This window comes from Gavia stellata, chromosome 25 (assembly GCF_030936135.1).
Source record: "Gavia stellata isolate bGavSte3 chromosome 25, bGavSte3.hap2, whole genome shotgun sequence".
Lineage (NCBI taxonomy): Eukaryota > Metazoa > Chordata > Aves > Gaviiformes > Gaviidae > Gavia > Gavia stellata.
In genome coordinates this window covers 8,108,891-8,134,013 of record NC_082618.1, presented here as the reverse complement: position 1 = coordinate 8,134,013, position 25,123 = coordinate 8,108,891, and the positions used below count along the sequence as shown (strand labels likewise).

General features: G+C 39.8%; 1 protein-coding gene across 1 annotated transcript; it reads left to right on the top strand.

The window, feature by feature from the left end:
* Positions 1-9,270: 9,270 nt before the first annotated feature.
* Positions 9,271-21,547, top strand: SLC6A4 (solute carrier family 6 member 4). The gene is made up of 13 exons (XM_009812777.2): positions 9,271-9,733; positions 10,482-10,616; positions 11,406-11,625; positions 12,057-12,195; positions 12,592-12,726; positions 14,560-14,663; positions 15,373-15,500; positions 15,845-15,957; positions 16,757-16,888; positions 18,001-18,100; positions 18,436-18,536; positions 20,536-20,703; positions 21,473-21,547. Exons 1-13 carry the CDS (start codon positions 9,271-9,273, stop codon positions 21,545-21,547), a joined length of 2,013 nt encoding a protein of 670 aa, XP_009811079.2.
* The last annotated feature ends 3,576 nt before the right edge of the window (positions 21,548-25,123 follow it).

The window sequence follows — 25,123 nt, the reverse complement described above, 5'->3', positions numbered from 1 at the left end:
AGAGAAGACGAGTTAGCTATTGCTACTTTCACTAAAACGACAAATCTCTAATACAACTGAAGGCAACGAGCTTAATTTGACAAAATGTCTTTAATGTACTGCCCCCAAGAATTAACGGGAAAGCAGAAATTATTTCGATCCGAGTCTCCTTAATGTTTCCAGTTGTAATACCTGAGCTCTCCTTGAGATGGGGCAAACGACACACTGCTGAGTGGCTGCTGCGCTCATTGAGGGACCAGAAGACAGAAAAAGGAAAGTGCTAATTATATCCCTATGCTTTGCAGTTTTCAGAGTTTGTTTTCTTTTCAATTGTTTGGAACAAGTCTCTGAAAACTGGCAACCACTTGCAGCAAAACTGCCCTTGCTCTAACAATTAGCTATTCTTCTCTGTCCCTATTCTGGTTTTCCACTTTTTTTTCCCCCAAGTCCGCCACCTAAACTCTGGCACTTTTTCGTTGACCTGTGACTTGTGACTTTTTATAAACAAATTGTAAAGTCTAGGAATGAAGAAATCCTGGGTGAAAGAAGCTGGAGAAAAAAGCATGTGTCAGAGGGTGAGTGAGATATTTTGAGGAGTAATAGCAAGAAAGGAAACAACTTGTTGAGCCTACTGAAGCAGCAAAATGCTTTTTAAAGAATGTGCTTAATGCTTTAAAACAAAACTAAATCATATTTCTTTATTAAAATAATGCAACTGCTGAGCAACAGAAATGATTCTTTCCAAGCCCTTTTATTGTGATATCCCAGTCCTTCCTACCTTTCTGTAAGCTACAGACGCACCTGTAAACTTCTGGTGTCCTGACTCCCTCAAAACTTCCGTCCTGTCTCCATCATCCTCCTCCTCCTGTTATTTATAGCTGTTATAACTGCCAGCAAAACTGTCCCTTACCAGAAGAGCTTCCCTCCTTCTTCTCACCCTGCCTTCACTGCCTCCTGCTCTCTTGAGCTGATCAGAACAGGCAAATGCAGCCACCCACCTCTAGGAGGAAAACTGAGCTGCAGCCCCGGTGAAACATAAAGTTTATTTGACTAAAGTGACGCAAAAATTCTTAAAGAGCTCTTTGGCAGCAGATTATCTGGAAATCAGACCATGTGAGGGGGATTGGTGTACAAAAACCTCACCAAGATGCTGAGTTGCCCACGGCTGAGCTCCTGAGACTCTGAAGTACATGTGGGTGAAGGTTCCTCGAGCTTGGATAACTCCAAGGAAAGCGCTTCAAACCCATCCGAAAGACAGGTACGTTATAATTTTGTTTTTAACACGCTGCTCTAAGTGCTTTATACTTACTCCCGGGCGGCTGGCTTCAGAGCCTGCCTTCTGAAGCAGGCAGATACTGGAGCTTCATTCACTTCCACTCCTCATTGCCTCTTTCAACTTTGGTTATAAAATCTGAAATACTAATGACAGTCTAACGCTCATATAAGATATTTTGTTTCTTTTTAAATCAACTTTTAAGCTCTTAGAGTAATTTCCAAAACATTGTGAAAACGTACACGTAACAAAGCTTGGGGGGAAAAACAAGATACGTTGATTTTTGGTGAAAGTTTGCTTTGATTTTTTTTTTAAACTTTTTATACTTTTTCTTGCTTTTCTCATCTTACATGCTCTCCTCCATCTTGTTCAGGCACTTGTCCAGCAATTATGAATGTGGGGAGTCAAATGCCTGTAGCAGAACATGTTATGACAATCCGAAATTAGAGTTTTGGCAGTCCACATAACTGCATTATGAATGTAAAGTTTATTTGAAATTTACAAAAAAGCATTAAACTATAAGGAAAAATAAAGGAAAGAAAAACTATAAGGAAAAATAAAGGAAAGAAAAACTATAAGGAAAAATAAAGGAAAGAAAAACTATAAGGAAAAATAAAGGAAAGAAAAACTATAAGGAAAAATAAAGGAAAGAAAAACTATAAGGAAAAATAAAGGAAAGAAAAACTATAAGGAAAAATAAAGGAAAGAAAAACTATAAGGAAAAATAAAGGAAAGAAAAACTATAAGGAAAAATAAAGGAAAGAAAAACTATAAGGAAAAATAAAGGAAAGAAAAACTATAAGGAAAAATAAAGGAAAGAAGCAGATTCTGAAGCAAAAAAAAAAATCAATGCAAACTGTTATTTATTTTAAAAGGGTAAAGTAAGCTTTATTAACCATGTTAAGTTATATGTTAAAAGGTAAACTGTTCTAGCACAGTAAATTATCTAACTCAATGGGATAGATTTATTATAAGTAATGAATCTGAAGAGTGTGTTGTATATATATTTATAGTCAATCATGTTTACTGCTGAAACCAACTGGCTTGCTGGGTTAGTTTGCTAAGAATATGGAAGTTTACGTGAGGAATGCAATGTAACTGAATATATCAATAGTCATGGAAAACGTGTTTTGATGTGTTAAGAAAATCTGGGGAGAAAAGGATCGTGCACTTAATGGATCTGGATTCCTGGAAGCATTGTGGATTTTTTAATGTGGGTTGTTAGCTGTCAGGCATTTCACCAGGGAAGGTCTCCTACACTGAGGCTTCATCTTCTGGTGCTTTTGATGAGTGAGCTGACCGTAATTTTCTTGGAGAGTAATTTGTAAACTTGGCGTATAGCAAATGACTGGTGTGGGTCCATTTTCTAATTGGACAGAGTGCGATGAATTTCAGATGGTTATATAAATGAAGAAAAACTGCCCCGAAACTGGAATTTAATAAAAGTCCTAAATTATTCCCACACATGGAAACATGCAGTGTATTTAAGCTCTTTCCTGCTTTCCTCCATGGAAATATAAACCGCTGAGTTTTCATTAGGAACAGCATTAAGAGCCTAAAGAAATGTTCTGCATGCCGGTCTCCCTTCTGATGCTAGCGTTTTAACCCTTTTCCATAAATGTGTATTTGTGGCTCTGGTGATCTGGCAATCTGTATTGTATAGAACTTAGGGCTTCATTATGTTGTATATGGGATGTTTCATAAAGAGCTTAAGTAGAACTTGGAGCCTGAATAAAGGGGCTGTAATTTGGAGATAGCCATTAACAACTCTCCTTCAAAGGAACACCATCTGGAAACAATAGTGACTGTTTCTTTACTTTCTTTAGATAAAAGCACCATAAACATAAGTACATGCATGCTGGCATACATGTGCAGCCAGTCTTTGACTTGAGTCTGCAAACAGGTCTTTACTCGGAATACCGTGCCCGTTAATTTGCCTGGGCAGAGTCATATTAAGGAACAGCACTCTAGTTATTTGGTGGTATTTGCTGTGTTACAACTCTCCCTTCAAGTTTATATAAATAATTCGAGGAAGAATACAAAAGGAATACCATTCCCTCTAAGCTTATCTGTTTCCTTGCACTACATATGGATGCTCTCGAGCGGTAAAATGCATTTTCTTCCTGCCCCCCCCCCCTCTGTCCTTTAATTGACTGTCATCAGTTTGGCAGCATTCCCACTACAATATGGCCTCTGCCTTCTCAACAAAGTTTTAAAGGTGAAATCTCTCTTTCCTGCTGACTTAATTTCAGAGTGAAACATGGACAAGACTGTGACATAAAACTCACAGTACAGGTTTATATTCCCCCAACACCGTTGCTTTCAGAAGCACTATTTTCACATCTTACCTATATTTAGCCTTATCTGGGAACACAAGAGTTAACTGGAGAGAGCTCACTCCTTATGCCATTCTCACTTTGGTAAGCAGCTTTTTATTCTCCCAGAAAGGCTGTTGTCTCAGTGGGACTACTTGTTGAGTACAGTTCTACTCTTGTTTTAGTAAGAATGTGAGCAAGCCCTTGGAGAACTGCAAATATTCATATACAGGGTCCATTTTGTCATCTACATACTGCAAGTTTCTTGTAAAATACTCGCATATCACAGCAATGTGCAGAAGTACCCAAATCCAGTTGCATTTAAAATCACTGGCACTGGGATCAGACCTGCTGTGTATGGAAATAATTCCCTGGACCTATTAATTTCAGTGGGTGTTGATCACTCTTTATCAAAACTGACTTTTGATACTCTTAAACTAGATTAGAGAAGCATAGCTAAAAAGGAACCCTGAAGAAATTTATTTTCAGTTGTTGAAGGGTGCTCTAGGTATCTGCTTGTATCTGCCTTGCCCCTAAGTCCTCCGATTCTGCGGTTACCAGCAGCCCTGCCAAAGCTGGAACTCTGTATCTTCTTACTACGTATTTATGAATATCAGGTTTTGAAATCTGAAATACACTCTGTCACTCTTGCTATCACTTGCCTAATGGAGACAAGCTAATAGAAAAGGACATTCTAGGTACTCATTTTTTAATGAAATCAGTATACGTGAACACACTCAAAAGTAAAAGGCATTGATTTTTTGTGTTATGAACTCTAAATAACACTCATGTATGACAAACAGCAGGTAAATTTCATCATAATCTAGTGCAAGCTAGAGTTAGTTGGCTGAAATTTTTATTTTCTAACAACTCATCACAGTATGGGAGCATCTGAGCTATCCCATAATAACTTTGATTGAAGGGTTACTCCTGGCCTGTGCAAAATCAGAGGAAAAACACAAAGCCTCTATACTCCTTCACAGCACACATGCAGCAAAACAAGAACGCACTAGCCCCCGAAAGCCTGGCAAAAGGAATAATCTTTACGAGGTTCTTGCTGTCATCCAGGTCACGTACCTCCCCTCCCGTGCAAAAAGACGGACTAGGACTGTGTGTGGGGGATACGGGTGATGACCAGAAATGTTTCCTGCTGTATTTCTCAGAGCCCAGTCCCTGGCAACACCCAGGTACGTGGCTGTCGGAGGGTCACGGTTGATACCGTGGCTCAGAGGTGAGAACAGTACCTACAGATAAACACCACAGCCCCTTCCTGTGTGGGGTACGTGATTTCTATAGTCATCCAAACTCCTCGCTTGATTTTCGAGATCAAAGTAATTTCCTTGGACTCTTTCCATTTCCATACACCTGCCTGTGTGAACTGCATCTTTACTGCAAAGTGTAACACGCAGTCAAGCAGCTGCATAATTTTAACAATCTTCAATCCTTTGTGATAAAAGCGAGATTTAGATCAAGCTAACAGAAATCATCTCAATGTTTGACTCTGTTTGCCAATGCTGTAGGCTAACTTTTTGTCTTAGAGTTCAAAATACTTTAATCCTTTGCAAGTGCTAGCATGTAAACGGGCAGAAGTACAGGAGACGGAGGAGCGGCATGAGTGACAGTGGTGATGTGAGCTCTGCCACAGGAATGCGGCTGAAACCAGTGGGTGGCTGGTACTCCGGCAAGCCTTGGTTTATAAAATGAGCACATGAAAAAAGGATGTCATTGGTACGGAGTGAAATATATGCAAGTACACACGTTTTGCGACTGTGCGAGTTAAAACGTATTTGATCATTTGGAGACGAATAATGACTTCTGTAATCGCGCACAGTGAGGCTGAACAAGCCTTGTGCTGAGAGTTTGGGAAGTCAGTGCTGCCATCGAGATTCACCTCCCTTGAAGCATCTGGTATTTGCTGCACCTCAGCCTGATTGTTTTAATCTCCTAGATGCATTAAAAGTCAATTTTCTCCTTTAAAACAATACAGAGGACAGGAAAATAATTTTATTGTAAAGCGCTGGAAAGATTTGCTTTACTAGACGGCAGAGCATTACAGGACAGGGACTCCCACACTGCCACGAGAGGTCACTGCATGCCTCAAGAAATAAAGAAGGGGACGAGACATCCATCAGCTGTGCAGCTCCTGCTCGGGAAGGGACCGGACCCCAGGACAGGGCTAGGACCCCAGGACAGGGATGCTCCTTGAGGATTGTTTTGATAAAGGCAAAGGAGTTGGGTTTGTGCATCGAGGGAGACCCAGGGCTTCTACATCTCCAGTGCTGGTTCAAGCTTAGCTCTGTGTGGGAGTAACCAAAAATTATAATTTAATTAATATTTGGCTTATGTGAACTGCGTTGGTGGCTTCAGCCAAGCTCGTAGAAACACATGTCTTCAATTACCCATCCTAGTGTTTTCAACAAACAAGCAAAGCGGGGAATAGTTGTGGAGGACAGACTGCTCGTTACACGGTGCTACTCCGGGGCAGAGCTGGGGGTCTTCAGTCGCTCGTTGCACGAGGAGTGCAATTTGCAGGGCTGGCAGTGTGGCACCTTTCATGAGCTCCCAGGCAGCACAGCACCCCGGAGATGAAAACCGTCCTTTAGAATAATCTCTGTTCAGAGCTACCGGAGAGAGAAAAGGTGCAGACGCTTCGGGCCTCTCAAAGGAGCAAAGTCACACCTCCAAAACACAGATCAAAACAAAACGAAGGCACAGCTATTTTTCTCCTTTTTTTTTTCTTCTGCAGCTAATGATGTTGGTAGATAAGAAGCCAATTGTATTTATGTAACAGCAACCTTTGCAACAGCTCAGATTGAAAATAGGTCATAAACTGCCATTTCTTATATAATTCACTATCGTCTTACTAGAACCTGTAACTACAGAGAGATGGGTGCACAGAGATGACGTGGAGGCTGATGTGGGCAAAATCCTTCACTATTAGCATAATTTTCCCCTGGATACCTTCCCTAGTGCTCCTAACATACTACTTAACCCTGAGAGCTCTAGTTCTGCAGCTGTTGACACTGTCTGTAGCAGTTACAATCCCTTCAGGTAATTTTTTTTCTTGAATTGTAACAAGAGGGAGGAAAAAGTACATTCTCCCACAGTTTTTTTTACAGCCTAATGAAATCTTCCGATTCTGTAACTGTTCTGTTTTCATGTGCCAACTACACCGCTGTGAACACCGCGGCACAGCTGTAGTCTGTCACTCCAGAGATTTCCCAGGGTAGCTGACGAGCTGTAATGCTCTTTCAGAAAGGAATAGTTCAAATTCCAGCTGAAACCCCTGAAAGTTCACACATCATTTTGCATATTTGAGGCTCAAACTACTGAAAATTCTACAAAAATATTTCAAATAATGTGGTATTTCTTTCCTGTGGTCTGCAGAAGACCAGAAGGAGCTTAGATCTGGATAAGGCAACTATCTTGATTGTCACCAATCTGGGAAATCAACAATACGTTCAACGACCTCTCCTCAGTAAAGGAAGTGCCAAGAAGTATCTATGTGCAGAAATAAAGTGTTTTACAAATACAGTAAGTGTTTGAGTCTCAGGTATGGAAAATTCAGTCTCATGAGATAATGCAGTTAAATCAACATCCTTTACTGCTTTCCCATTTATGAGTAAGAGGTGTAAAGTCCAGAAGGGCTCAGGTTACTTTTCCATATTCCTACCTTATATTTAACATGTGCTGTACAAGGAAAGGATTGGCTGTGGCCTTTCCTAGGATTTTTATCTTGCCACCAGTGGTGGTAGGACTGTTTTCATCTACACAAGCTCTTTTGGGACATTTGGAAGGTTTCGGACTCCAAAGACACTCAGTTTTTATAGTCTTGCAGGTAAAACAGAAACTCCTGTTCTTTGCTGTAGTATTTTTCTCTGGATCTCTGAAGATGTTTCAGTCTTTGTGGATGATTAACTAATGGTAGCAAAGTACTGCTCTTGCAAGAATTCGGCATTAATGATGCGCTGCTTGCTATATGATGAAAAGAACATTATCTGGGTAAAGACAGGACGTAAACCTGAAGAACTAGAGATTTCTGACAGTTATAAACACCTTCAAGAGACTTTTATCTCGAGAACATCCTCCTGTTTGCTCTGCAGCTCGATAACTTTCCTTCTCTTTCTGCTTGCACTGATAAATGTTTAGGAAGAGGTTTAACAAACTGTCTTTGCATAAGGCTGAGAGCGGAGAAAAACTTGAGTTTTAATAGCTCTGGCAATGAGCAAATTCTCTCTGCTTTGGTTTTTCCAACAGTTAAAAGTGAAATAATGCTTATCCTTCTGCTAGGATGTGACGAGGATATTTACTGTGGTCAAATGCTTTGAAAAGGAAAAATTAGCTGTAATTATAATAATTTAATCCGTGGTGGTGTCGTGTAGATTGTGTAACACTTTGCTAGCTATAAAGCAAGGTTAATACCCCAGGGGATTTACAGCACAGCTGTAAATTTACAGCTCCTATTTCAAGATTTTGCTGAGTGAAGGCAGCTGGGCATTTCCATTACCTGAACAAATGAGCAGAAAACAAAACGTGACCCACAGAATCGCAATTCTTTTTCTCTTCTTTTTGTTCTGAAGGAAAAGTTAATTGCTTTATACTTTGTTTTATTTCCCCTGGGTTACTCTTCTAGCATGTATGAAGAGGGCAGGTAAAGCTTGGGATTCTCCGAGTGCCTGGTTTTTCGCTGGCGGAGCACAGCAGCACAGAAGTAGTGCCCGCTCCTTCCCGGGGCTGGAACCACAGCATTAGCAGATCCGAACAGAATGAAAGATGCCTTGATTTCCCCAAGGAGTTAAATAAAAGTGGGGACAACTTCTGTCCTTTAGACCCACATGTTAGTTCTTAGTGATTCAAAACAATCAAACTGAAGTCTCCTGATCTTTTCTTTCCTTGTTATTAGTGTTGACTGAGCCTCATTGATGCAAAAACACTGAGGTTCAAGTACTTCTCTACACTTTCGTTTCAGCCTTCTAGGTCTGCTGCTAAACATAGCAGACACTGGGAGATTTCTGAAGAAAGGTGGTCATGAAATGTAATTTGTGTATCCATTGTTATCTCATGTTTGTTTAATTAATTCTTTTGCCTTCGTACTGGGTGAATCTAGAAATTGCCAGTAGAAGTCACAGGATGAACTTACGAAAATGAAAATACAAGCCACGCTAAACTCTGCCCTCATTTTTGCAAACTGGGAGTCCCACAACCTCCCTGGGTGTGAAACCAGTGTTCAGAGGGAGAACGCGGTACCAGAAGACAGCAGGACAGTGTCTGCCTGTGACTCGTCCAACCACGCACGAAGTCCAGCAAATCTGCCTGAGAGGTTATAAGCCAGGTACACCGGCTTCTGCTGTAGAAGAGGATGATTGTTTCCGTCCTTCCTCCATACAAAATCCTGGATGGGTTCTCTGCTGAATGATTCATGTTGCATGCTGTGGTGGTTAATTACTTCCAAAAGTATTTTAATCACAGAATCTGCCAGTTGTAACTTGAAAGTTACCAGCACTGGTAAGCCCTGTAATGGATTTTTAACTATTTTTCATTTCTTAGATGGTGTTTGTGCCTTCGATCTGATGGATTTAAATATGGAAGAGGAATTCTGAAAGTGCTGGGAATACACTAGGAATAAAAGCGTGGGCAGACAAGCCACAGGGTGATTCTGTGCCACTGTCCGGCTGCAAGTGATCAGAACAAATCTCGGAAAAAATGGAAAAAAAGGCAACGAGCAATGAGACGGAGCCGCTGACTTCCAGGAAAGATGTCTCAGACTGTAACGAGGGAGAAGACTGTAAAGAGAACGGACTTCTGGTCAGGAACCCTAAATCTGCCCTACGGCTAGTGGAGGATGGCAATAAAGTCCATCCTACCCAGGGAGATAAAGGGGAGGCAGCTCAGATCTCAAATGGTTATTCAGGGGTTCAGAGCTCGGTTCCCTGCAGTGGAGTGGGCGAGGTGGAAGATGCTCAGTGCGCTGCCCCAGCAGCCACGACCACCACCACGACCACCACTTCGACCACCTGCGGAGCAGAAGGCCAGCAGCAGCTGATGGAGCTAGAAGACAGAGAGACCTGGAGTAAAAAAATGGACTTTCTACTCTCCGTCATTGGATATGCAGTGGATCTGGGAAATGTGTGGAGATTTCCTTATATATGCTATCAAAACGGAGGAGGTCAGTGACTAGTTCTGTATGCTGTTCCTTAATTCTGAACTTCCTTGCTTATAAATGGACGATTTAGTGGCTTATTTTAATATCATATATAACAAATGACCAAGGGGAAATTACTTACTTCTCAGGCAGACTGGAAAACCTAAATACTGGGATAGGATAACTAGACATATTAAGATGCACGAAAAACTATTTAGCAAGATCTAAAAGATCAGTACAACTAGAAGCTGAGAGCCAGTTAGGTGCAGAACCACCTTCCAAGAGAAAAGACCCAATCCATGTCCCGAGGGGTATTTTAAAATCAGATAAACCAACATGTCAAAACCAACTCATCAGGAATGCTAGGCCTTAGACTCACTGACATATCCGCCAAAACATAAATCTAATCAAGGAGGTCTTGGGAAGGACTTTTGTCTCCGTGATGTAGCAAAGGCATTTTACTGAATAAATTAATTATTTTACCTGTAGCCCATCTCACAATTGTATCCGTTGCAGCCAGTACAGTCTTGGTGAATCCTCTGTGTACTTGTCACAGAAATGTGAGAAGTTTGGCCTGAGTGTTGCTTCTTATTCACACTGCTAAGTAGTTACTCTTAGGAGAAATCCCACGGTAATTCCATGTGGCACACTGGCTGGGGAGGGGATATGCATTTTCCCCGTGGGATAAAAGGAACTGTTGTTTATGGAGTGCTGGTACTGGTGGAAGAGACGCCCTGTGAAGAGTTATAATCATCTGCTTGCTTTCTTGCAGGAGCATTCCTCATTCCTTACACAATTATGGCCATCTTTGGAGGGATTCCTCTCTTCTATATGGAACTAGCATTAGGACAGTACCACAGGAATGGGTGTATTTCAATTTGGAGAAAAATATGTCCTATATTCAAAGGTAAAGAAGGGAAATGGAAAATTAAGAGGAACTTTCTGAATAACTGGAAGATTTTCCTATAAAGGGGAAATTTCGGAAAAAAAAAAAAAGATAAAATCTCATAAAACAAAGTAAGGTTTGTTCTACACAAGATTTTGGCTTTACAAAGAAAGCTTTCATAAAACTTTATGTACACCTGCAGATATGTGTATGTGTACTAAAATTGATTAGATAGAGGCCAGTCCCCTTTCTCTGACCCAAGCCTTTAAATATAAAAGAAATAAACAAAAAAATGTAATCAATAAAGTGCAACATTACTGAAACCAAAGCAAAATTAGAACCAGGAAAGAATAAAGATCCATTTCTATAACAAAGATGTTAGAAAGAAATTATTGCCTCTCTTCAAACTGGTCTGTCAATTGCTATCCTACCAGAGTCCTTTAGCGTAGAAAGACCTGTTCTAGATGCTTGATTGCTCTTGCTCCCAGTGTTATAGCTCTGTGGTCTTGTCTTTTTAATTTACTGAGAGTGCAAGCTGCCTATTTCTAAATTCCAGGAATTTAAGAACAGATGAAAAAATATATAAGCATGTTCTGTCTTGATTAAGGATGCTTCTTTGGAATCGGAGCCTGAGTGTTTCCGAAGCCACAAGAAATTCCAGTGTTGTAAACACTTGAGAGGGTATGTGTACCTCCTGCAGAGCTGCCTTAGACTGTTACTAATTGTAGTTGACGTGATAACCAATTCCTTTCTCTTTTTTTTGGCCTAAAACTTACACTCACTTCATGTAATTATTCCCTGCCTTACTAGGAATTGGCTTCGCCATCTGTATAATAGATCTTTACGTAGCCTCGTACTACAACACCATTATGGCTTGGGCCTTTTACTACCTCGTCTCCTCCTTCACGGTGGAGCTGCCATGGACTAGCTGCACAAACGTTTGGAACACGGGCAACTGCACTAACTACTTCAGCAAGGACAACGTCAGCTGGACCCTGCACTCCATCTCTCCCGCAGAAGAATTTTATACGTAAGTGCATGTAAGTGAGGACAGTAATATTAGACAGAATGGTGGAACATGTAGCAAGCTTTTCTTTGGAGGGGGAGCAGGGCTGTTTATTAATGGTACCCTTTTCTGAACTATTCAAATACCTGAATACTTGTAGGTGTATGTAAGCTTAGGGTATACGGGAGGGTACTCTTTATTTTAGATCAGAGGTTCCCAACCACTGTCAGCTATCGTCACTTAACCATTTATCACCACTAGTGTACCATTTATATCAAACTTTTAATTAAAAAAAAATAAATATCCAAAATGACATGACTCTGAAGGCTACTTATCAAGTCCTCAGGACTACTTGTAATGCTCAGACCACAGCATGGGACTGTTCAAAGCATACTTAACATAAGCATTTGTTAAAAAAAAAATAATCTATACTGTGTTTTTCTTTCCTCTTTCAGCCGCCACGTTCTACAGGCGCACAGGTCCAATGGGCTGGATGACCTGGGGGGCATTAGCTGGCAATTGACCCTCTGTTTATTGTTAATCTTCACCATTGTATACTTCAGCATCTGGAAAGGGGTCAAAACATCTGGCAAGGTGAATGAGAAAGCAAGACAAATCAACTTGGTACAGTATTGTCGAGCAGCAGTTCTAAAGGAGCCAATTAACTTGACAGAGAATCATCTCAGACTGTCTTCATGAGAGGGATTATAGGCTCATGTATTTGGGAAGCGCTCACGGTAGAGTGACTGTGACTGTTATCCAAGTAATATATAACAACAGTAAGTTATGCCACTGTTCTCTGGACAAGAACAACCCTGCCAAGAGAAAGCATGGGTATAGATGTGCAAACTGCCTCTTTACAGACCTTCTGAGAAGTTCACATGAAGATGTGAAGGCTTATAAATGCTAAGAGCTATAATAAGAATAACTCATTATCACCTGTTAACTTTCTACCCATGAAAAATGCTATCTTCTCCTTTTCCCTCGCAGGTGGTATGGGTGACTGCCACATTCCCATACGTCATACTCTTTATCCTGCTAGTGAGAGGTGCAACTTTGCCTGGGGCTTGGAGAGGTGTCCTCTACTACTTGAAACCTGACTGGCAGAAACTTCTGGCCACTGAGGTAAAAATCATTACAGAAGGATAGAGATTTGCTTGTAGCCTATCAGCATGTGTATCGGCGTGTATATACTTCAATGTCTATTTTCGGCATAGAGCATGATTAAACAGATGTCTTAGCATGACATCATGCTCTTGTTTAAACAGTCATGCTATTCTTTCCATAATTACAAATATTTTTTTAAATATTAGAGTCCACCATCAATTTAGCTTGAACTAATAGTAGAGGTCCCATACAGTGGTTGAATAGAATTAGTGATATGATTAGAAAGAAAACAAGTGACCAAACAATTTTTCGCCAGGAAAATGGTGAACAGCCTGGCATTGAGCGAGAAGCTATGATTGCTGCTATACTGCAACAAAATCCTTTACCTACAACAGCCACACTGAGCAAACTACATTTACTAAGCCCTAACAACTGGTCTAGCTGCAGTTTTTTTGGCTGAGGGGATCATTGCACACTTGGGCAGGCTTCTCCACAGCCCAACAGCGTCCACAGTTGCCCCTATTTAAATACCGTGCGTTACTAGGGTTGAAACTCCAGATCTCCGTCCTGTGACAAGCTCTGGCAGATAAGCCCAAGGAGAGTCTCTGTAGCCACCAACTAAAACATGACTCAGTAACGCATACACCACCGAGATCTGAAAAGAAAGGAGGGATGAGGACAAGACTGAGCTAACCAACAAACCCCAGGCATTCCAGCATCTGCTTCAGCTTTGAACTCTGTGGATGACAAGTAGTCCATCAGGCTCAAGGCTGCACTTACTTCACTGCCTACGAAAGTGTCTAGTGAGGAGGGTGATGGAAAAACCCCAAAGCAATAAATACTACAAATACAAAGATTAAAAATTCTAATGTTTGCAAGTCTGCTGCTGCCCAGCTGATATGGAGAGTTTTGAATGAAGAGGAAATGAAAAGACACCAGTCTCTGATAAAGCAGCATCTCCAATAAGGGACCACATCTTCTGAAAAAGCAATAAAGGGCATTGATATTGTATTGGATGTATCTGAAGTGAGGACAGCAGATTGCAATCTGTGTGCGGGACGATGACAGAGCTCTGTCTGTGGATGATACAGGATGGCCTCACACGATGGCAGAGAATATTAGAAATGAGTTGTAATGAACTCCATGTTTCAATCAAAAGAGGATAAATGAATGAGGACTTTCACCTTCAGAAAGAGAACTGATATTGTACTTTAGGAACACGACTCATTAAGGCTGTGGCCACTTCTCAAGTACAACAGGCTTTTCATAACAAGATCATCACACTTGCATCTGTCATGGCTACAACAAAGCTGAATTGAGTCCTAAGGACTAGAACTGCATCCGCATTGTCAAACATATTTCCATAAATCTAGGAAAAATCTGGGCAGGGATCATCTACTGCTTAGCCTGGAGGACACACAGCCAAACACAGGACTATTCCACAGCACACGGAGTTTGGAGGAAGATGGGCCAAGCCCACAGCAAAATCATGGATAGGAAGTTCTCTATGCATTGCAAAACTTGTGTGAAACTGATTACAGGCAAATCACTGTGAATTAATCTAAGATGCTGTCAGAAGTTAAACTGCCAGTGAGCACTCACAACAGCGTAAAGAGATAGAACAAGCACTGCATAGGCACTAAAATTATAGTGGTTATTTACAACTCTCACAGATCTACAATAAATATTCGTATTTCAACATGCCCTCTTAACAAAATGTTTGTTAGACCAGAACTAGGCTATAGGCAGACTAGTGAAACACGGTTTCATAGGCCTAAGTGATATTCTGAATATGCCAAACTCATTCAATCTGTTTTGTGTCATTTTTTCTTGATGTTCAATATTTTTCAGGTTTGGGTGGATGCAGCAGCTCAGATATTTTTCTCCCTTGGTCCAGGTTTTGGGGTCCTATTGGCTTACGCCAGCTACAACAAATTCCATAACAACTGCTACCAGTGAGTTCTACCTTATTCTATAAGTAAAATTGAGTTTAAAAAAAAATGTAACTGTAGGTATTTGCGAAAAAGAAACACAGTGCTGGTGAAAGGCGCTGAATTGTCAGACCTGTGTGCATACAAATCAGACAGAAGCGTAACAGAACAAAAGTCCTTATTTGAAAGAACCTGCAATCTAAAACATTTCTTCTCTGTTGTGCCTACTCTAAAGAGAGAGAATCTCTACCAGTTGCAGCAAAGAGTCAAAGATGTAGAAACCTGCCACAACAAAATGGACTAAACCTCTGCCAAACAATCCCATTATAATGATTTCATCTCAGCAGTCAGTTAGGAAATAGAGTCTTGAGCTGAAAGGCAATTTATGGTCATTTCCTGGTTAACTTAAAAAATTCTATTTATAACTTGTAAAACAAATTCTCAATTCATTAATATTCCTATAGTAATTCCTATTTTTTTAAAACGCCACTGTACATCCAGCATTCAATTCAGTGTCAGATTAATGTTACAGCATCTGTTTGAAGTTGAAGAAGAAAAAGTACTCATGGTTTTTTTTTCTTTCTTTCTTTCAACTCCGCTGCTTGGCTTTTTCACTGTATTCCCCCAGTTTTTCTAGGAGTCTATCCAGATCATTAACTCACCCCATCTGGTAGTAAACCACCCTTTCTGGCAGACGCCGATTCCCTGATATGAGTTAGGTCTTCTGTTGCAGAGATGCTCTGGTTACCAGTACCGTGAACTGCGTGACTAGTTTTGTGTCTGGATTCGTCATTTTCACTGTGCTGGGGTACATGGCGGAGATGAGGAATGAAGACGTTTCAGAGGTTGCCAAAGATACTGGTAGGCTCACTTTTTGTACACATCTCTCACACTGCTTCTAAGATAGAATATGTTTGTATATTATCTTCCAGATTGAGAACGGCCTGAATTATGCAGAATATTTAGTATGTAATTCAGGATACTGACTTACTTTATGATAAGGGCACTGTTACAAATATACAGTACGGCTAAAAAAATATTCTACAAAGAGAGCATATAGAAGTTACATTGCATGCAACTTCACAGATGCAAAATAGCCTGGGAGGAGATGTTTTCCCCTGGAAGACAACGCGGTAGAGTGAAACAGCCTGTCCTCGCAGCAGTACGCACTAACAATTATCCCTAATTCTCCGTTCTAATATCAGGACCCAGCCTTCTCTTCATTACGTATGCTGAGGCCATTGCAAACATGCCTGCTTCCACTTTCTTTGCCATCATCTTTTTCCTGATGTTACTCACGCTGGGATTAGACAGCACGGTGAGTAGACGGTAGGCAAGACAGCGGCCCTCCCAGATATCTGGTGTATGGCCTCACCCCCACGAACGTCAGAAGAAACAGAATTACAAATACTGCACCGTCACTAAAGGGTTTAAAGCAGAATTGGCATTTCCACCTGCCTTCTGTAACACAGCAACTATTACTCCAATTTTGACCCAAACAGGCCTAAATAAAATTAAATTATTTGTCAGTGTCATACTGTGACAGTTAGTAACAGACCTGGAAACACAACCAAAGCACTTGACTCGTAAACTCCTGGTTGAATGCAGCCTTCCAGGCTCCTTCTCTCTTGTACTTGTAAACTTACTTACAAAGCAATTATTAAATTCTAGATTTTTTTCACGCTAATTGGATTTAAAAGGTGTGAACTGGAGGTGGCCTTCTCCACAGCACAGGGAAAAGGAGATCTTCTCAAAACTTGCCCTGTGAGCCTGTTTTTACAGATTGAGAATCAGCTCCTTCCAGGAAGGCTAAACTCAGCTGATTTCACAACCTTGGGTCTACTGAGCCACCCACCACTTATCGGCATCCTACTACTTGTAATACAGTTCTTCCTCTGGATGATAGCCACTTCCTACAGATATGTGAAGACTAAATCCCCACCTTAAAACATTCAAAAGTTCTGAAGAAAGACTGTCTAAACAACAGCCACACCAACTCTACAGGCAGAATAAAGCACCAGTGTTTCAACACTTTAAAGCTCCTCTAAGCATTGAACCATACTTTAAAGCAGGTAAAACTGCCCTCTATTTCCCAGTAATTTTTCCATGCTTTTCAGTTTGCAGGACTAGAGGGAGTGATTACTGGAGTACTGGATGAATTCCCGCATGTCTGGAGCAAACGCAGGGAATTGTTTGTCCTTGGTCTGACCATCGTTTGCTTTTTGGGGTCACTAGCAACCCTGACATTTGTAAGTATTTTACCCATTCCTTGGCTTTCCTTACTGGCAGTTTCCTGCAAATGACATCTTGGAGAGGGTAGTGTTTTTTGAAGGGAGTTTCAAGAAATCAGATTAAATCTCCAGCCTGTTTTCTTTATGCATTAGAAATCTATATTTGGCATGAATGTGAACAGTATCTCTCACTAGGAAATGTGTTGCAAAATGATCCTATTGCAATTCAGCAAAACTCTAATGTGCCACACGTCATAAATGATGCAGCCGCTGGTCCAACTGCTGAATCAGTAAGCAGACCACCTTCCACATTTTCTATGTGGTTTACTTCTTGTTCAAAAGCTCCATGTTTAAAAATAATATGAATTATTTTAATTTTTACAATGTTTGAAATGTATTTTGAATTAAAAAAAGAATGATCAAAAAATTATCTGGTAGAAAATGCTGTAACTGACCGTTGGTGTCCTCCAAAAATTTCTAGCAACAAATTTCCTGGATCTTCCTCATCAAATCAGGCCAGAAATCATCATCAGTCACACCAAATAGTCCCTGTGGGGCTTGTGGGATTTCATTTTCACAACAAGCAACATTTTGAATAATGAGTGTAATGATCACAAGGGACAAGGAAAAAATACTTGGCTTTCCCATCATGTTTGACTCCCCTTGCTCATTTATGTGCCACTTCCTTCTAATTTAAAGCATTTGTTGTAAAAGGAGACTTAGTTCCTCTCTGAGACAGTGTTCTCCTTCGTCTGATTCTAGATCCCAAATGGAAAGAAAGCAAAGTAACTTCCTATTTGCTTCCTGCTCAGTAACTGTGACTCAGGTTGAAGAAAGAAGATGCCATTGCAGAAGGCATGCAAAAAGCCCTCCCATTGAACCCCACCAAATCTCACTTGTTCATTAAAATCCAGCTAGAACTGTCAGCATATTCAGTTTTAGCTTTTCTGCACGGCACCAGAGAGATCGGCAGCACGCTTGAGGATTTCGCTGGCAGGCACTGCCACAAAGCGACAGACCTGACTGAATTACCCATCTGTGAATGCTCTGGTCCAGATGAAGGCAGTAACAAACAACAGGATTTCCATCACTGGATCTTTGGTCCACTGATAATATGATCTCTCTTCTAGGGAGGCGCATATGTGGTAAAGCTGTTTGAAGAATACGCCACTGGTCCAGCTGTCCTAACAGTCGTGTTTCTGGAAGCAGTTGCTGTGGCCTGGTTCTACGGTACGTCTACTGCCATGTTGACAAGCAACACTATCCCAAACTCCTGAGCTTCTGCAGCGTAGTACTTTCTCTGTTTCTGCAGACAAGATCACTGATGTCTCCGGGAAAAGTTTACAAAACCTTTTTACAAACTCACTGATTACCAAATCCGTGAGAATTGTTATTAATTGTTCTCTGACAGAAGTACAGTGACATCTAAAGGTAACAAGAGATATAATTAAGAGTTATAGGAACAAAACAGTCTTTCATGATGGATTCTGAGTTTATTTAATGTGCATCTACCTATGAAAAACATGTATCTGCTGTCACCACCCTCCTCCCACTTGTCTCCACAGGCATCACCCAGTTTTGCAACGATGTGAAAGAAATGCTAGGCTTTACCCCAGGCTGGTACTGGCGAGTTTGCTGGGTAGCAATTAGTCCCATCTTCCTTCTGGTGAGTTTGCCTTATAGCTTTTTCTTTCCAGCACAAGCAAATTACCATTGAACTCAGCAGATCCTTAGACTTCTTAAAGCTTAATTACAGAATTTTCTTGTGAAGTTCTTTAGTAACAATTCTTGTTAAACCAAAAAGGCTCAATTAGTGAAAAATTCAATACAATGCTGCAAGGTCTTGTTACTAAATCACTATTTTAAGGATTTTTGTAGATGAGCTAGATAAGTAAGACTGGGTTCTGAATAACTCCCCTCCTTCCCTCTTGCTGAACAAAGTTACTTTGTTTTGTTGCTTTATATTTACCTCAGCAAGATGAAGCAGTAAAAGATTATGATGAAACATACTGTCTGGGGAGGAAAACCAAGATAAGTAAATACACTTTCTCAGCTGACTGACAACTGTAGAATATTCCACTGAAAATTTACAGCGGTTAATTGCAACCTTTATAAATCTATAATTCAGAATTGGAAATACTGTACCAATGTTTGACTTGGCAGGATTATTGATAACATTTTAACATAAACTGTTCATTTCCTGATCCAAGATTAGTTCACGCTATCTTTTATTGCTACTAACCTTAGTGGGAGCAGGGCAGGTCAAGACGGAGTTTATGAAGCACAGAATATAGATTTAAGACCTACAGAGTGAATTCAAAACACCTGTAATCATCAATGCACAATTAACAGATTTCCTTTTATTACCCCTAGAAAAAGAAAGGGGGAAAACCCGCTGTAAATAAGTGTGACACCACAAGTAATTGTCATACTACTGTCCTCTTCGTGATCCTAAAACAGTAAAATAAACAGAGAGGAATACAGCCCTGGTGATGTGGTTACTAGGCAGAGCTATTTGTATTCTCTGGGGAAACGACAAAAAAGAAAGCCCAGAAGGTAGTATGGTTTTTTTGTATGGAAATTCTGCTGGTAATCCTGATCTTCTGATGATACTCTGGAAAAAACAGAGTCAGAGATCCTTCCAAGGATAGTCACAAATATTATTCCTGTAATATTCAACTAAAAGTATTTGTTGTTCCACAAGAAGGTTTTCAGTCATGAAGGATATGCACAGGAAAATGATCTAACAGCATTAATCGAGCTGATGCCAGAATACTATATTCAAACTAGTATTAACATTTGTAAAAGCTACTGAAGAACCAAAATGCTACGGAAAAATATCACGGAAAAGATAGAACTTGTAGAAAACAAGTAACAGTGAAAAAAACCTGAATGTGTGTAGCTTATCACAGAGAAAACTGAAAGCTGCTGTGATTACCACAGGTAAGTACTGTAACAGTACTTGAAAGAGTATTAACAGGGTCTACAACCCAATAAAGAACAGCATAAAGCAACAACACAGTGGCTGTGAGTTAAATTCAGACAAAGCAGAACTGACACTGATCATGATTAAATACGGGACAAGTAGCTAAGGGAAACCGTACACCTCCCATTTCTGGTGGCTTAAAATTAAGATGATGCCTTTCTGGCAGGGACGCTTTAGCTGCAATCAAGTTATAGAGCTCAATACAAGGGTAACTGGATGAAATTCTGCACGCTGGAATCAATCAGTCTGATTTTGTCCATCTAACATCTTTTTATCCTTTAAGTGTGCAAGTGTGGTCCTGAATTTTCTCTCTAATGCTTTTTAAGCAAGAAACAGCACCATGTGTATTTATGGAACAAGCAATACATACGAGAATTTTTACCTAGTTCCTTTCAGTTAGTTGCTGGTTGGGCTGTACTCTAAAGCTCCTGAGTTCTTTTAAACTTCCTGAAGGACGTCTGGACACCCAAAAGTGGTTTTGGCGTTTTTTTGGTTTTGTTTTATTGTTAAATCCATACGAATGTCATTTAGGATTTTTTTCACTGTCGACATGTTTAAACGTTCTTGAGTCCTACTCATTTTTTCTTTAGTTCAGTGCTATGCCGGGACACGTAGATCCCCAAAGTAAGTGCATGCTATCAAAATACATGTATTCATAATTTCCTCTTTTCTTTTTCAGTTTGTCACTTGCAGCTTTCTGTCGAATCCTCCAGCGCTACGGCTTTTTGATTATAATTATCCCTACTGGACCACAGTAGTGGGTTATTGCATAGGAACCTCTTCTATCATCTGTATTCCAATCTACATGGTTTATCGGTTGATCATCACTCCAGGAACACTTAAGGAGGTATCCATGATGCTCTGTCACTGCTATTTGACTGTTAGGAAGGAGTTGATTCCCAGAAATATTATGCGTAGATTTTTCCAGGATCTGATGCCCTGGGACTGGAGGATTATTGCTGTTCTGTTTTAGCCAGCTGATAGCTAATTGTCTTCTGCCCATTCTGAGTGATTTACCAATCTTCCCAGGCCTTACTGAGGCTGCTGACACATTCGTATAAAATACTGAATCAAGTGGGGTTTTTTTTAAGCTCTGGTGAACTGGAGGCTTTTCCTAGAAATCACACAAGAGACAGTATCATGTGAATGAGGCAGTGAAAGATTGGTTCCCTTGGGCATATCTGTAAGAACAAGTTTCTTTTTCTCTCCCACACTTAATAAAATTTCTCTGCCATAAATCTGTGGCAGCCTGCGGTGACATTTTTGGGATTTCTTGTAAGTTCATGTAAATACAGTTCAGAAATAGTATTTTCAGTTGGCTCAGGGTATCCCAGTAAACTGCAAAGTCCTAAAGCATTAATAGAACATCTGTCAAACTTTGATCTGAATGATATGTTAGAAATAATTAAAAAAATAAGGCTGTCTACTTCTACAGCACCTTATATCTTCATAGTGCTGAGATAACAGAAGCCTGAAACATCCTTGTGTGATTCAAGAGGTATAACAACTCAAACCAGAGTCATATTTTCATTATAAATCTCTTCCCAAATGGCTGCTGTGTTAGATCTATTATCTCTAAAATGAATCAATTTCTAATACTGATTTCTTTCCAACAGCGTATTCTGAAAAGCATTACTCCAGAAACAGCTACAGAAATTCCTTTTGGAGACATCCGCATGAATGCAGTATAAGCTACGCCTGTTTTCTGGTGGGAGAGAGGGGGAGCATAAAATGTAGTTTTCCTCACACTCTCCCCCCCAAAGAATTACATTTCCAGCTGAGACCACACATGGAGGAGTTTTCTGTGGAGGTTGTGTCACTGACAATGGGCATTTCGTAACATGATGCCTCCAACGCATTAATCCAAGCAATTCAATGAAATCTCCTGTGCACTTCTAACCAGACTGAACTGACTGAGAACTAATTCATTCTGGAAACACGAGGATGTCTGTGTGCATGAGAACACCACTACTCCACGCACGAGCACTGGGGCTGTTTGAAAGTGTGCGTGACTGCATAAGCCACTATAGGACGAGTGTCAGCGGGTAGGATTAGGTGTAGAATCCCAAGTCTGTGGCAGTTACTCCTGTATCTTCCTCAATGTGATCGTTCGTACTGGGCAATGTCGTATTCGCTTCTAAGTTTCTAATTGCTTAAACTACATTGAAAAATAAAAAAATATTTCTGATAGCCATACATTACTCAAGTAACACAGGGTTTTATAAACTAGGAAAAAAAAATAGTAAATTCCCTAGGTTTGTAATGGAGTAGACAGAGGAAGAGGAAACAATCCTGAGCAGCACTATATACAGCTCTGCATACACTAGCACACACATTGAGTAGCATTATCCTCCTTTTCATTTCCTGCATTTTGTAGATGGTAACAATTTCTATTGTTTCTTGCATAACAAATACTACAAAAGCATTTTCTGTAATGTTGTAGGCTTCACTTCCCTTTAGACCCAATCAAGCCACAAAACCTCATCATGGGTTACCTGACAAGTACCTAAGTTGCTAGCACTTACTATACTGTTTTCATAATTAAGCTAGATAGATAGTCACAAAATCATTGTCCTGACAGACCTAACGCTTACACCCAAAGAAACTACAGACCAACAGTGAATTTTTTTGAGTTCCAATGCCAAAAAGTGGAATCTTAAAGATCTGCTTCCCTGCTTTGCTGCCTTTTTTTTTTTTCTCTTAATTTAATTTCACACCTAAAATTTGCTGGAGCCTGTGGCTTTTCTATTCTTTCCTAGTACAGAACTAAAGTTTAGAATAATCTTTTTGGCTGACAAAAGTACGTTTAACAAACTATACAAACCTACTTTGAAGATTTATTAGCTCATATTCTAACGTGAATGCATTTGGTTTTCATCCTGAAGAAAAAAAGGGAAATTTTTTTTTTAACAAGACATTGAGTAGAGTTCAGGAGGATTGATTCTCATCAGAACTATTAAATTTTGAGGCACTGATATGCAAATTAACTTCCATGCACATACTAACCTCTTTGTATTATATGCATACACGTGCTCTCCAAATGTAACTGCCCCTCAGACCAACTGCAATTGCCAAGTCAGTTGGAGGACAATAGTTCTACTGCAGTTACATGGAAGTTTAGATAAACCTAAGTAGGCATCATTTATGTAAAAACTTGCATTGTATTTTTACTCTACCAGATAGATTATAACAAAAGTAAAATAAAATAGAGGATAAAAGTCTCTTTGGTATCTCATGGTCTACTTAGGTAACATACTGCTAAAATTAACAAGGTTATATACACATTCATAGCAGCAGGCGTTAAGAAACCTTTTCAAGAGTTTACATCAGCATGAAGAATGAACTTACCACATTAGAAAAAAAGCAGTGGTGGTGTGTTTGCCTTTTGAAAACATTTTCATCACTCCCACCAAGGTGGTTCTCCCCAGGTGTGCAGACACCTCTGGAGGAAGGCCCCTTACACTTCAGCTATTGACCTGAGTTCACTTAACTTGAGGCCTCAAGCCCAGCTTCCAATAAGGATATAACTTAAAGGGACAAGAACCGTTCTTTCAGGAAGACGAACAAAAGACTCCTGAACTATTTTTAAAAAGGGAGTATGTTCTTTCATTGCCACCAGGAAAACAAAATAAATCTGTCTTACTGGACAGTTACTCATAAGAAATAGTTTTGTAGCTTATCCTTCAAGTATATTTGAAAGCTACTTCCAAAACTGGCTTCATTGTAAGGAAAAGAGGAACAGTCTGGGAATTCTTTTAATATTACAAAACCATTTAGTTATTAAATCACCAATCAGAAAACTACTCATTTTTTTTTTTACATTTCTGTTATTAATTCATTAATTGAACTAATACATATGAAACGTCAATATAAGATGAATGAGGTACTCATATGTCTCCAGTATCAAAGTGTGGGAAATAAAGGAGAAAACCCTACCTAGCTTCATCCTTCAGACTGGTGTTCAGCTAATGCCAGATATGTTTCCTCCTAAATGGATAAGTATTTAAATAGATAAATCTTACAAATGGAATTTTTTTGCCAGACTTGATACTGTTTCATGCGAGGCTCATTAAACAAAACAGAACAAAAAACCCACCCACCCCCAACCCAAAACTTAGAGTTCCAATTTTTGGTCTTTTACATATACCCACTTGCAAAAGCCTCTTTAAACAGACATTCTGCTACCTTTTAGTAGAAGAGTGAAGGTGGGGACAGAAATGGTTGTGCTAAATACGAGCATTATCTGTATCAAAACCAAAGTTTCTCTTTCAATCTTTGCAAACAAACTGAAACTGGGAACATTATTTCTAATGGAATAATTTGTAGAGTAGTAATTGCAGAAATCACTGCAATTTAGTGTACAACACTACTGATGTTATTCTTTTGTAACAGCATTTGAAACGGCAAAAGACACATCTTTAATTTGTATTTTTTAAGACTAATATACGACAGACATTGTCTCTCTGGGTGGTTTTAGCACAGAATGCTGAGCAACTTCCCAAGAAATGCCACTGTTTTCTAGCGGATTAAAAGTCAGCCAAGAAGCCCTGATATTAATACAAGCCCTGCAACAGCCACACTGTAAAATAGGGCAAGGTCTCTCAGCTTGAATTCCTCAGTTGAAAAATGAGAATAACGCACTCTGAGTACAGGTGTACTGAGAGAGGGGGAAAGTTTTTAAAATTATTTGAAGATATAGAAAGCAATGTAGACATGCAAAATCATAGGAAAAATATTTTTAGAAATAGACGGTCCAGAAGATCATTTGTGATGTTAGATCTTTGCTCTCTGTTCACTAGGATAATCCAGTCTGAGGTCTTTATGGAAACAGGGGGCAAGGAAGCCCTCCAGAAGTGGATTAAAAAGGCTCTTCTTTTACTGAACAATACAAAGATAAAATACATCCATGTTTTCATTCTATAAAAGCTGAACTTTCAAGGCAGTTTAGTCCACATTATTTTTTTGTTACATGGCATACTGGTTTGAAGTTTTCTAAATCTTCTTATGTTAAGTTCATTTTTTAGTATCTCTATTTAGCTGAGTGGCTGAAATACTGAGAAATTTATTTCATTTATTTTTATAATTCTTTTTTCTTCCTTTTACATATCCATCTGAAAACATGCAAAGTAACCAATATTTACCAGGTAGCTCAACAAGTAGCCATACATTAAACATTGTTTTTGTCCAAGAACTAGTAATATTGATACCAAATGGGCTGCACTGCAATTAAAAGTGTTCTGAGGCAAGTGAACAAATTCCTTCTCTTC

What these genes read in the sequence shown, in the direction of transcription:
- SLC6A4 (XM_009812777.2), top strand. Translation starts at nt 9,271, where the DNA reads ATGGAAAAAAAGGCAACGAGCAATGAGACGGAGCCGCTGACTTCCAGG. An exon ending in AATATGTCCTATATTCAAAG is followed by an intron (nt 10,617 to 11,405) that starts GTAAAGAAGGGA and finishes CTGCCTTACTAG; the next exon opens with GAATTGGCTTCGCCATCTGT. An exon ending in AGAGGTTGCCAAAGATACTG is followed by an intron (nt 15,501 to 15,844) that starts GTAGGCTCACTT and finishes TTCTAATATCAG; the next exon opens with GACCCAGCCTTCTCTTCATT.